The sequence below is a fragment of the Varroa destructor genome, unplaced genomic scaffold (assembly GCF_002443255.2).
Source record: "Varroa destructor unplaced genomic scaffold, Vdes_3.0 BEIS01000001.1, whole genome shotgun sequence".
Lineage (NCBI taxonomy): Eukaryota > Metazoa > Arthropoda > Arachnida > Mesostigmata > Varroidae > Varroa > Varroa destructor.
In genome coordinates, this window is record NW_019211454.1 from 16,777,421 (window position 1) to 16,791,925 (window position 14,505).

The window sequence follows — 14,505 nt, forward strand, 5'->3', positions numbered from 1 at the left end:
AGATTCGCAATGGCCGGTTACAAGTTTGTTTTTAAAACAACTATCGCTTCTTAGCACCGAATTTAGACATTTCAAAACTTAGTAGACTACACCATCGAACATAAATTTTGCACTAATTTTACAAAAAAAAAAAAAGTAAAAAAGGTTAGACGGTAAAGTCAAAGAGATTCGGAAGTTAACATCGCGCGATTGACGCGCACACTTCTAGGTAACGCGAAACATTTCGCTAATTCAAAAAGGAAGCATTTTCGTTACGTGGATTTTTTACAGTTATCTTCAACTATAATATAAGCCTCGAAATATTTATACCTATATCCCTTTTAGTTCTAATTTTTGCCACATTTTATTCTCCTATTACTTGGACAAATAGCAAATTAGGATTCTTAAACTTTCAAGAGACTTTTACCACACCCTGTCTATGTATATATATACTCCTGGATGCCCTAGCCAGAGGCGTTTCGCAACTGCTCGCGCTAGCTAGCGCATAAAGATTAAAAAAAATGCGCCACCTAATTGAGTTATATCTGTTAGCACTGTATATATATTAAACGTGGCCCCAGGTAATTTTTATCGTTGGCCGAGATTGCAAATCTACCTCGACTTTTTGCACGGCACAAAAAGAGCTCTTAGAGCGATTGTAATACAGTTACACCGCGATAAATTGTGAGTATCGGGGCTTTGCTTTAACCGGCCAACGTAAAGGCTGAGTTTAGCGCCTACTCCCGCAATCCTCCGAAACTCTGGAGTCCGCCGCCTGACCCGCTGATACGTCTTCCGCTAAGATGGCGGGGGGAAGCTGCATATTTGAACACTCGCAGAACTCCTAATTCCTTTTTCGTTCAGTGTCATCCATTGTGCTATTATATAAACAGCCGTTGCAAATAAATTTATTGGCTTCGACTCTCGATTACACTCCGAGCTGCATAGCCGTACCCCATAGTTTTAGTAGCGGGCGCATGTACCATGTTTATCACATAGATGGATAGACATATTTCCCCTAACACCACAGACACTCAAGATACAGTAATAAAAGCACCAGCCATGTGCTTACATCCAACCGAGGCGCGCCCGGTGGACCACAGTATTACATAACAAGGTCGGTCAGTGGAAAAGCCTATTACACTGATGACTTCCACTGTGAAATATTGCTTACTGCCAATCTGTTCCGGCGCTTGAATCTTGAGTCGGTCGGGTAATTACTAACCAGCGGAACACTAACAAACGTACGGCGTCTCGTCCTATAATGAAATTGAAGACCTGTAGTCGCTTGACTAATTTATATATTTCAGAAGAGGGCTTCATCGTAAAAAAAAGATTAATGTAGACAGGAGAATACCACGAGAAAGAAAAGTCAAACAATTATAAAGGTGTTCGGATTAGGCTTTGGCACCTTCAGAGATTTACTGTTTATTAAAATATGTGGAAATAGTGATATTTATTAAAATTTAAAAGGTATTATTTCTAATTACATGTTGCCTCCTTCACCGAGTCGGCGTTGGTACGGAGAAAGCTAAAATCTAACGAATAAATTGTATAAAATCTTTTCCGATCTTGACCACAATTTGAATAGACTGATAAGGCTTTGTATTGTCGTCAGAGTCCTATAACCTGAACTACCGATGGTTGCGCTTCGAAACTAAACTAAAGAGTATTAGAGAATTTTTTTTATATTATTATCTAATATCTTGCGAGAGTGAGTTCCTTTTATATTTATAGCAAGTACCATAATTACTTTAGACTCGGACCTGACATTATCATAACAGCTCTCCCAGAGGAGCTCGCAGTGTAGCTAGGTCCTTCATAAGTAGTCGACATGAACTTGCATGTGTTACATTCGTTAGTAAAGGGATAAAAAAATCTGCTTTTTTGGTTTAGGTTATTTTGCTGAATCGAAAGAAATAGTCTTCGTTGTGAGGACATGGTGACGTTTGACTTGCCGATTGTTCTGTTTGGAGGCAATCGGCCCCCTAAGACATGTAGCATTGGACCATCATGGTAAGGCATAACTGGCTAGAAGCCGTCAAACAGCTTTCTATCAGTAAACAAGTTTAGTTGCTAACTAATAGTTTGAGGGTATCTTAGCCAAATTAGCTTGAAGCTACAGAAGGAACGGAAAGGTTACTTTAAGCGTTTTTACAATCTACATTTATTTGTTATTTTCGGGTATCCAGTATCTTTACTTTTGACATTTTCATACTTTTTCAGCTAAAGTTTAACCGAAAAAAAGTGAGTGACACATATGCCCTTCTATCCGGTTTATGTCGAAATGCGCAGATCTCTGCCCAGATCATCTTGATAGTGATCGATCGATGTAACTTTCATGCTGCCTCGGCATTTGCGGAAAACGCTCTGTCTAAGGTCTTCTTTATAATGTATACATGCATGTTCTACGTATTAGCTACATTGTATATCGATGAAGTAGTCTGTTGTAAGAAAAATGTCTTCAGGTTCTAGACGGGACAAATTTTATCGATTTCAACGACTCTTAGATCACACTATAATATAGCAATTAGATTCCTCAATAAAACAGCATAATGGTACACTAAATACTACTACAAACCTAAAAATATGTATGAAACACAATAACGTATCCATATGATAATAGAGCGCTAAGGCAATAGTACTTCATGTACGTCACTTCCTGGGGCTGACTGACTCCCGTTTGGCTTGCTTTAACAAGAATACTACAAATACCTTTTGGCGCAGCAACCATATCAATGTGCGCCACTATTTGTATTGAATTCAGAGCATTTTGCCTGTGTAGCAGGGAATCTTTGGGATTGTACATCTGCATATGTATATAACCTAGTTTAATGGGTCAAGTAAAAATGCGACCTTGAATTTGGGCTGTGCAAAATCGCCCGGTATTGAATCGGTAAATATATAACTGCCAGCACATAAACCCTTCTCCTTCATGCAGATAAAGTGCTGACGTATGATACAACGCCTATAAGAAACCCTTTTGCTCGCATTGAGAAAAGGTGTAGAATACAAATTTGACAATGGAAAATGTCAAATCGGCCTAACGTCTTCTTCAGCGCGTGTTCGGTTCTGTTGCAGTCAGTGAGCGGCTGCGATAGCCAAATAAAAGGTGAGCGAATATCAAACGTTGAAGCTAGAGGTTCTATGAACTACACTGTTTAGGAATTAGCGCCACACGCTCGGACAACTGGACCTCTATTTTCGCAAAAAAACTCGTTCGGAAATACCCACACCCAAATCGCTACCTCAATTACCCATGCCGGCCCACTGAGCAGTAATTTCCAATGTCCCGAATGTCACTCGACAAACTTTCAATTTCTGTCCAAAAAGTAAAATGGAATAAAAATGTAGCTTTTTTCCTTTATCGCAAATAGAAGAACAGTGCTATATTCGAATGTGTTCCCTTCTTCAAACACATAACCCATAGCTTGCGTTCAGGAGGCGAAAGCGATCCTCTGACTAACCGATATTCCCTCAGCTTGGTCGAGTAATTACGCACGCTTCATACACTCACCTGTTCAAGCTTTAAAAAGGCTTACTCTCATAATGCTCCTGCACAAAAGGTGCGAGCTGGTTCGCCGCGAATAGGGACACGCAGCGAACCTGCTATTCTATTTTCCGCTCCCAACACGAACTACGACGCGTTTGCAAGAACCATCATCACCGGCAGAACTAATCCTGCTCGACAGTATAGGCTTAAGCCCTCCTGGCATCGGATCCCGCTTTATACGCCTGCTGGCTCCGTCACGGCCGAAGCTTTACGTTGTGTTCTTGCTTGCGTAGCTTCACTCGCCCCTTCGTTTAGCCCCCCCCCCCTTGCCGCAATGGGAGTAGCGATGGTAGTGACACGAGCGAACCAATGAGTTGCGGCTGGACTATGCCCTACCCTGCTGTTCCTTCTGGTATGACCATCTCGATTGTTGCTACTGGTTCTGAACCTCGTCGTAACCTACCTGGCACAACCGGTAAACAAACAGCACTTGTATAAAACAGGGGAGGAACGCGTAGATTCGGAAGAGAAAGGGGAAAGGGGCAGACTGCGGGGAGTTCCCTGGTCCTAGTCCATCGTAAAGCGCAGGGGTCCCGTCCCTATACAAACTCGCCGTAAGTATCGCTTCACGGCTTAGTTGGTCGGCAAATCCGACGTTGTCGTGAGCCCGTTAGACAACAGCGGATGTTCGAAACAGGCCTTAGTCTTCGCCTGTACACTTCGAATGCGAAATGGGTCCATGACCGATCTGAAGTAGAGTCCGACGTTTGAGCCTCCTTTTGCATAGCGACAAATAAATGGCCCAAGGCAGGGTGCCGACTTAGTACTGTTACCAGGAAACGCACGAACATGAAGGATAAGGGTAATTCCGCGTGCTGCGCTTGTTATGCATACCTTATGAACTTGGAAGCGTACGGGATGGGGGCGCACACATGAAAAGCACAGTAGAAGTGGTGGCAGCAGAAGCTGTAGGAGGAACGGAGCAAAGTGGAAGGTGAGGTGAATGCCGTTTTCGGTTGAGACAACGATACGACCTTGGGAATAGCGTACGTTTGTCTCGGGGAGGGGGGATCTTGCCAGTGGACCAGCTTAGACAATATGAAAAATATATCCAGCTATGCTATTCTATGTCGACCCAGAGCTGAGGCTCTCACACACAAGACGGCATAACGTGGGTCATAGATAGAAACCTACGGAACGCTCGACAGGACTATCCACGAAATCAACAAGTGGGGTCAGCGCTTGTCTATAGCTTTGTCTATTTTCAAAAGCCACTGGCGTCAGCCCGTGGGTCCGTCGCTGCCGTGGCAGCCGGAGTGTCGCCGTTGCTCCTTCTGTAAACGGTTACGAACAAGTTCTTTCAGCGTCGTTTCGCGCATCGAACCATCAGCTATAGTTTATGCAGGGTGTATTGAAACATATGACTGTATAATATACAGTTATGCGCACATTTTCTATCTACGTGTAATCATAATCGGTCTGTAATAGGCTATTATTGTTGTCGTTATGAATGTCTGCGTAATTGTAATTAATAATAAGAGCAACATCGATTGGTACAGAGCACCGAGTCTACAACCGTCTGGCTGCGCCATTTTTTTTCTGCTGTTCGTTTCAATTTACCCCATGTCCAGCCTTGCCTCGCCTCTTACCATGCTCTCGGCGTTATTCGTTCTAATAAGTGCTATTGTTGTTATTAACCAATTGTATATTACACTAATAACAAACGTTGCCAGCCGACCATCGCAGAGGTAGCAGTTAGCTTATTGCATAGCCTCGCGCTATGCTTGACTCTGACACTTCCATTGCCCTATCTACTTAGCTGCTTCCACGTTGAGTAGCTGAAATCTTTAGACAGCATCAGCCTCTTCGCAGCAGTGACACAGTTCAGGCCAACGGGTTGATCGCTCCGATTCGCCTTTTGATACCTTAACGTTCGCAAGCGACAATCCCTCTGAGTAGAGTCTGAATTAATTTAGCCTTCGATTAATTTAGCGTAGCCGCAAGGGTTTACATCAGTTGAAGAGTAAAAGCAGGCATACCCATGAGTTATCGAATTTTCCTTAGCAACGTAGACTGCCGTTATTGTTGAATGCAATCTGTAAATCATCACGAGGGTACATCGTACTGAGTGCCAAACTAGTGGGATGTTTAAGACATCAATTTAATAGTCTATCAGATGATACGTACCGTTGTCAGATAGGAGAAATAGCAAAGAGCGCGGACTGTTTATAGAAGGAATAAGATGCCACTGTCAAAAAAGCTGCTGAGCGTGCTCCCGAAATGTCGTTGTCATGGGATTAGGCGGTGGGTGTTAAAGTAGAGAGATTTCCATTTCAGTAGGTATATTTTTCGCCGTGATACTATGCCAATATATATATATATATATATATCCAGCTATGCTATTCTATGTCGACCCAGAGCTGAGGCTCTAACACACAAGACGGCATAACGTGGGTCATAGATAGAAACCTACGGAACGCTCACAGATATATATATATCTGTGTGAGACGTTTAGGTATTTCATTAAAGTCGTATTCGGATTGCTTGATATGTTTGCTGGTTCACAGCTGCTACGAGAGGGTTAAATAGAAACTGTAGGTATAAATGCAAATATTATGATTTGCTATTCAACCAGTTAATTAACATTCTTATTATTGCGTTATTAAGTCGGGCATAGCCCATTGGTTTTTATAGCTGCTGAGGACAATGCTGCAGCATCACACCCTGCATTATGCCACCTATAATTGCCTAGTTCTGTGTTTGCTTAGGAAATAGCTCTCTGCGAATTTTATTACACAGCAGAACTTTCTATGGTTGTGCTTTTTCTTAATTTCAAGTAATCAAATAGTGGCGCGGTACAAGAACTATGCCAATGGTCATAATGCAGAACACAACCTAACCTAACCCAACCTAACCTAACCGTGTGCAGTCACATAGATGGTTATTAGGATTACTATTGGCATTTTCGTATCAACCTACCACTTCTACGAGAATGGACTAAATATATGTGTATATATAAGCGATAACCAAATCATTTGTTTTATCGCTTCTCTTTGATTACAGAAGCCCATCGGGCACTGGAGCTGTTAGAGGACTACCATGCCAAGCTTTCAAGGCCCCAGGATCGCCAGCTGCGTCAAGCTATCGAGCGCGTAATCCGAATCTTCAAATCCAAGCTTTTCCAGGCACTCCTCGGTACGTTTATGATAATACATCGTTCATTCCATCTATTGCACATACGTGCAAACTTGTGCGTGCAATGTATTGCTACTTACCCACAAACCCGTGTGTCTCCGTTGTTGTGTTAAAAGGGGAACATCCCTTCGTTGTCCGTACAGACGTATGGAAAGATAGTGTTCTTGTTAAACATTACTACAGTACAAAAACCATTTCTTACGACGCTTGTTTCGCTGTGATAACTACGAGTCTGACTGGTTACTGTCGAAAGTGGTGCCCATTACTGCGGTGGTTATCAGAGCGCGCGCTGAGAATGACTGCATCGCTCAGAAGACTCTCAGCCAATTGGCGAACCAATGCCTGGGCCCATCCGCTTTGTGACCCAGCGACAGGAACGACAAGTGAGGCAGCAAAGAACCGACAGAAAGTGAGAACGGAATACAGCATTTTCAGTGCCTCAATGCAATCGTAATCTGGAAGGAGTTGCCGTGATCTTCACATCGTAGCAGTTCTTAGGTTTTCCGGTGAACTAGGACCTATGAGGAAAACACACGAGGCGGCTGGAATGAGCAAGCAGGAACCTCGTTACTATCTAGGACGGTCCGTCCTGTGAGTGGATTGAGTCAATGGATTGAGAGATACTGTGGCTCACTTTAGGCACGGCCAGCACTCTTTAGCCACGCTGCGAACACGTTTCGACTGTTTGTTACTACCAGCGAGCAGCGGAAAAGGAAAAAGCAGTGGTTGAAAGGACGGAACCAGATAGGGTAGTTGTGCAGTTTATGGCCGGGTTATGGCTGCGGCTGGCTCGATCGCGTGGTCTCCTCGGGCGACACTTACGGCCGCTATAGAGCAGTTAAGCTGTACGAAACCTCCCGAGCTAGGGCTCACTCATACCACCGATCTCTCAGCAGTCTCCGACTATACAGTGACCGGGAACTTGGTCGGATAGAAGAGGATTGCATATGGATACGAAGCCAGAAAGCTTGCTTGCCAAAACTTACATCAAACAACCCTGCTACCATCGCACATCTTGCCCAAGCGTCGGCAGAGCCACGACCGTCGCCGTCTACCCACTATCCGAATAGCGGCCTCATGTATGACATTAACTTGACCATTACGTTTGCCTGGGAGCTTTTATCGTAAAGGCTTCCAAACCTTCCCACTATCGTTCTTCTGACTCTTGACCCTATCTCTCTCTCTCTCTCTCTCTCTCTCTCTCTCTATTTCTGTGTCTATCTCAGTATCTTTACATATTTTGCCTTCTTGCTACTATTCTCCTTCTCAAAACGGGCCACCGAACCATTGGCCTAGGCATAGCTCAGGCATTAGCGCGTCTCTCAGAGTGGCACAGTGGCGATGAGAGACTAGTCAAGACAACGGCCAAGAACAATCAACGCTTCTAAAAAGACCCGTTAAAGAACAAGAGTCCCACAAAAAGACAGATGACTCGAGACGATAACGAAGGAAAAAGAATAAATAGAAGAATGATAGACAGATGGACAGACTGTTTAAGGAACAGCAGAACCTAGCGGGCGGACAAAATGGATCTTCCGTACTCACTCGGATGGCGGACTACAACGAAATGCCGACGCTGGACTATGTATATCCGGCAGGCCAGATGGAGGAAGACCACACCGAGTACTTCGGTGGGACCTTGAGTGCAAGATTTGTGTGTCTTCTGGTTACGGCAAGGGCCGTTGCTCTGTCCACAAGTGGGACAGAATTGGTTAATTCGCGGGTTAGCGTGGAGAGTTTCAGAGAAGAGTTGATGTAGACATGGAGGGGTAAAAGTTATATATTTAGAGGGATGTATGTTGCATGCGGTATGGCGAGCAAACACAAACCGGTTTTGCGCTCCATAGCTTTTGAAGAAGTATCGTTTTAGGAGCGAATAGAAAGGGAGTAAGATGACGTCGAGGGCGACAGCGCCATGGAACGAAAAAAGGTTTAGTTGGTTGAAGGAAAGCCAACGCAAAAGAGGGAAATCTACAGAGGCAAGCGTGCATAATCGAGCGGATAAATGCGAAGGTGAAAAAGGACTCGGAATTGTGTCCTTCTGTGCCGACAAGCCATTTACTTAACAACTACAGCAAACTACCTCGACGACGAAACGCCTATATAGCCAAAAGAAGTTGACGGAGGTTTCTGACAGGAAAATCCAAGGTAAGAGCAGAGAAACGGCTTGAACAAACAACAGTCATAATGTGCTAGTAGCAATAACGGCATCGGCGGCGATGGTGACGGTACTAGCAATTAGCAGTCACAGCTGTTGTGATTTCTCGCCTCTTCAGGACTACGTGCTTCACCTAGCGAATGGCATCGAAAATGAAACGAGGCGATACACGGACGATCTGTAATTGCATAACGGCACGGCGAGCTCGTGCTACTATGGATGGCGTTCCTCTGATTTTTGGTGGGGCTCCTGCTGGAACTATCGCTTAGTGCCCACTAAGCCAAGGAAGAAAGCACAGCACGATCAAGTTACATGGAAATTAAGCTAGAAGACGTTAATTGAAATCAGCATAAGTAGTAGGACAAAAAGCATAGGTAGTACTAATAGCGATAGCCCGAGGCGGTCAAATACAGATAAACGGGTCAAAAAAACAATATGAGTAATAGGAATAATAAATGGAGAACTGTCATAAGGGAATAGAAATTTGACCACGTTTGTCACACAGCAGGCCACGTCAAGCATCGTCGTAGCACCGCGCAAAAAGGGCGCCAGCATAGACCAAAAAACCATGTTTGGTGAGGTCGTACTGTAAAGTATTTCGCAAGGTAAACTGCTCAGGCTATGATTCGATTTATCTGCGACTAGGAGAAAAGATCCTTCTAAGTAGCATGTTGTGTATATATATCTATATATATATATATATATGGACCCATAATATTTTTAAACTCATTTATTAATGAAGAACATTATGCTATAAAGCTTGTTATCGCAAATCCATATCGAAAAGTCGACAGGAGCTTGGATCTCTGTTTTCTCGTGATGGCATTGTAGTTTCTAGCAAAAGTGTCAATAACCTATTGAGATATGCTAAAACAGCATAGTTTATATGCCCTATAGAATTCTTCTAACCCCGCTTTAGTGTATAACTCCAGTGTAGTGTTATTTTCCTGTGACGTGAAAAACCTTGCTGTTATGCTCTGTCTAATTTCCTTCATTCATCTAAAAGGCGCTTACATTGAATATAAAATTCGATCCCTCTTATTAAATTGCTGCTCTTCTAACAAGTTAGCACATCTGATAACAGTTCACCCGCGTGATCATTGTGAATATTTATAATGATTAAAAACGATGCCACGAGATTGTCCCTATTAATCCGTTGCGAATTTCCGTCAGCAGATCTCATTTTTTCAATTTGATTTTTTGTTGCGATTTGTTGTTGAGTCCGCCTTAAAAATTTGAAATGTATATACCACAAAGGTAACCGATCTCCTCGCTAAAGTAGGTTTACCTTTTCCCCATCATCTTTTCCGTGTAGGCCTTAGTTAAATTTTATGCCGATTCTAAGAAACGTAACAGTTACCTATATGGATTATTACTGCGATTATTTACACACTCAAATTTGGGGAACGAGCAGGATTTACTATATAGGTCTGTCTCCTATGAGACTCCTTTGCGATTGCATCCTTCCACTATTGACTCTGATGTTCGCAAAGAGCCAGCCAGCCAGCAAACATCGACGATCCATCCATCGTGATCGGTAAAAAATCCTCCGTAATCAACTCCTACCAGCCATTTTTATTCTTATTGGAAGGGACCTTGTCAAAGGGTAGAGGGACCACGACTATAACAAGATCATCCGATTTTGCAACTGTACGCTGCTCTACTAGTCGCGTAAACGAACCAACAAACAATATCAACGGTAACCGCGATTACGATACCCCTCTCCGATGAACCTTTAGTTATATTTCCTCTCGTCTTTGGCTGTTTCGCATTTCGTTCTATCTTCGTCGCCTGCTGTCTTCAAGCAGTTATCCTTGTAGCGCCTTCTGGCCGCTCTGCTCTTTGCGATGTTAAAATTGTTGTGGTAATCGAGGCCAAATTGTCCGTTGTTATTCCGTCATTTTAGGTTTTCTCTCCATTCCTCCTACCTACCACTCACGCCACTGCCACAAGCTATTACAGCCTACCCAACTGCCTGACTTTCGGCTTCGCGTTAAACTAGGTTCCTTCTGGTGTTGACCGCCGGTGCACTTTCGTGGTTACCCTAGGCTTCCGCGTTCCGAAGACGCGTCTTCTGCTGACCTCTACTGGCAGTTTTTTCGGAGAGTTCTCTCACTCATCGCCTCAACTGCTAAATTAAGCTATGCGATAAGGTGACACCAATAATACGCGCATCGTAGGCGCTTTCAGTGTATTTACCTTCATATCTTGATATTCTTCTGCATCTAGGCCGCTGCTATTCCTATTGCCATTTTTACAGCAGCAGAAGGAAGACGCCTGCTTTTTCCCTTCAGTGGACGCCTTACTGCTCCTTCATGCGCGTCACCACATCTTCGCCCTATCCGTAACTCACTTCATTTTTTCGCATTTCTCAACGTCAAATCACGCAACGTAATACATCGAGTAGGAAGTAACAGGACAAACGATTTAGTCGGAGAATGAACCAATAACATTATTTCGATGGAAAAATCTGCTTTCACAGACGTGTTTAGCGAGCCTCTGGCCTAGTTGATTATACACTTCGATTTTTTCACCGTAAAGCTATTTTCGTTTCAGCCTCTGTATATATGGATGATCAGAGGCAAATCTTGCACTTTAACTATCCCGCCCCTGCGATACTTCCTGTATTCAACTACCGAATGCGGCTTTGGTTGAATTCACTATCGGATGTGATGTGCTCAGATTGAAGCGAATTTAGCTTCCGATCGAATTATTTACCTCCTTGCAAAAGCCTAGCCAATAGGAGACGACTGTGTTATGGAAAACGTTGCTACATAAACATTAACCACGGCTATGAATTTTCTTATAATGGAAAATTCCCTCGCCGGGGGACACAAACTCGTCCTGCAAGGACTGGATTCGAAAGGAGACAAGGAATTTTCGGCCAGTTGAAAATGTATTTCGGTATTCTGCTAATAAACGATTCTTTATTTTTACATGTCCGCCTCTGTGGGTAGCACAATGCATAATAGGTGACTTATGTCAGCAACGAATATATTCCCTGTCCTCATGCAATTTTATGTAGATTTCTATTATTTCAATCAAGTAAAACAATCATTTTTATTATTATTACTAGTTTATGATGCCATTGTAGCTAGATTTTACCTTCTTTCATGCTCGTGCAAGCATCTCTTATTTTCTTAATGACGGTGTTATTGCTACTGTAATTGAAATTACTTGGTGACGTGGTTTTATTGGGAAGAGGGGTCACAGACGTTCGTAAAATACAATGCTGTTCCTATATTATGCTCTGTACCTTAGCACACTTCTAATCGCTGTGGTCAAGCGTACTTCGAATTTACACATCCACAAGTACTCTATTCCAACTGTGTCATTGTTATTGTGTCGATAATTACCAACGCAATGAAAAGAAGTATTGCCTAACACAAGGAACTCAAAAGTGACAAAGTCTTCGTGAAGGGTAATCAGTGCTTTTAGATAGATAGCAAAAAAAGAACAAATTCATAAGCAGTTATTCTAGGGGACCTCAGACTTTTGTCGAAATGTTGAACTAAGCTATAATCATGGAGGGGCGGCAGAATCATATGCAGAGTTGGCCGTTTTCTAGAAAAACGTTTTCTGTTTTTCTACCGTCTTTGTTATTTGGCACCGAAATCATACCATCTAGAAATACTACTGAAATACGGTTTGACGAACAAGCAAGCTAAGCAGTTCCAATGCATCAAAGATTTTCCTTAAGGTCGCCAAATTTTTAGCACTTAATACCCTTATAACAGCGTTCTAACTTTTCGAGCACCCTGCGTCTGTTTAAATCCATATACATTTACATACACTCGCACCATTTCACTTACATATACACTATATAGCTTTAACCAAAACCATTATGACGACTATCTCAAGCTGACGAAACAAGCATCTCAGTCATCATCAGTCGGCTATTCCATTGATTTGCCCTTACCACAGTCGCAGAGCAACCAACTAAAATCGATGTGGCAAAAAGTAACTTCAGGCCGGCCGCCCATCATCTAGATCATCAGATCGCGAAGATCGACAATAAGAAAAAGCATTCCGTAGGAGGCGAAGGAAGTCTGTGCCGTCGCTGCAATCTGTATCGATTTGTGGGCGTGTGCTGAGAACGATGGTGGACCACCGCGTTTTTTTTCTGTCTTCTTACAATATCGCTAGGCGCGAGTAGCTGTCAAGTTTACTAGCAAATTTATTGACTTCCGTGCCGCTTGGCAATATCCCTGGACTGCAAAGAGGGGACATGAAAGAACAGGGAATCGCTTCGAAAATCCTGAGATGTGGGAGGATAGCTTATCAATAATGTAGAACAAAAAGTAAATTTGCATTCTCGTTTTTTCCTTTTTCTCCGTCGCTTTCGCTGTGCATATGAACGGCGCTATGGGGCACTATAGCAGCAGCCGAGGGTAACCGCACAATGTTTGGTTGAGAGGCCCGCATCGCACAAACGAAGGTAACTAAAGCGACTATTACTATCGTTTCCGCTGCTAGTGCTTCTATGACATTGGTAACTACGCCAGCTGTCCTCCTGCACTTCGCTGAGGTAACGCTATAGCGAAAACTCGTCGAGAAATGACGACGTAACGCTCTCGTATCATTGATCGCGTTTCTGATCGTCGGGTTAAACGCGTAACGCTGCTGGATCCCACAGCTGTGTATGTGGAAAGATTGAGGTGAAGAGGCGTTTGTCGTCGATATTGTTAGAACGAAAATCAAATGTTGGAAACTAAAAGATTATTTTATCGAAGCTAGAGTAGTCGGATTCGGTTTGGACAGGCGGGAAATTCAAAACGAGCTGTTCAAGCCGGAGTGAATGTCATAGGAAACTGCTACAATATAGAATTTGGGTTATTAACAGATGCAGAGCAATGCCAAATGTCCAGTAGGTCCTAGAGGTTGTGTCGTTATCTCTACGCCACTACGCAAATGAGTTCTTCTGTATTCAAGTGTGTTTGAGCTAAGGCTGAAATAAATCCGTGAAAAATCTACCCTAAAAAAACAAATACTAATTTAGAGCATAGATAGTCCTGCCTGTTTGTATTTAGCTAAATTACATACGGTAAACTATGTAACACTGGCGTGATTTTATACACTTCAACAAGCTCGCGTAAATAAAACGCTAGCTAATATGCGTTGACACAGATAGGTTATTCCTAGTTCCGTAATAAAATTTCTCAACGTCTTTAAGTACTGGCTATCTAACTAAGGTTATCACGTGTTGATTTCTACAGATATCCAGGAGTTCTATGAAACTACGTTACTGGATGAGGGCAAGAGCTCCCACCAAAAGACCCACGAGACGCTAGAGGTCGCGCACCGTTGGGAGAACACAGATTTACTCTACCCATCGGCGCTTATCGGATCTGAGTTTAAGGTCAGTAGTAATATAAAGCAACAAAAAAAGACTGTGCATAGACACAAAAGTTATATGGCTATATTTTTTTTTTTAGAACAGAAAACATGCTTAGCCATCATTCTACATACACGTAAATAACAGAAGTTTCAAGACTGAGGCAACACTCAGTGTCAAAATCATTCGAATTCGCCATCTGTTTGTAGCAAATGTAGTAATAGTAGTAAACTTGCGCGAGTAGCAAGTTAAAGCTTATGGTGGTAGTTTGTGTGATGAAATAGTCATCGACATGTAGTTCGCCGCTCTTAACCTATAGAGCCTTGTGGATCGCTCTACTTCAAC

At 43.0% G+C, this 14,505-nt stretch overlaps 1 protein-coding gene across 2 annotated transcripts in view; it reads left to right on the forward strand.

The window, feature by feature from the left end:
* dlg1 (MAGUK family member discs large 1) overlaps window positions 1-14,505 on the forward strand; it is a 133,204-nt gene that overhangs the window by 24,942 nt on the left and 93,757 nt on the right. For both annotated transcript variants that reach the window (XM_022787664.2, XM_022787666.2), the window contains exons 3-4: window positions 6,536-6,667; window positions 14,042-14,184. In XM_022787664.2, the coding sequence (XP_022643399.1) occupies window positions 6,536-6,667; window positions 14,042-14,184 (275 nt within the window). The remainder of the gene's footprint in view (window positions 1-6,535; window positions 6,668-14,041; window positions 14,185-14,505) is intronic.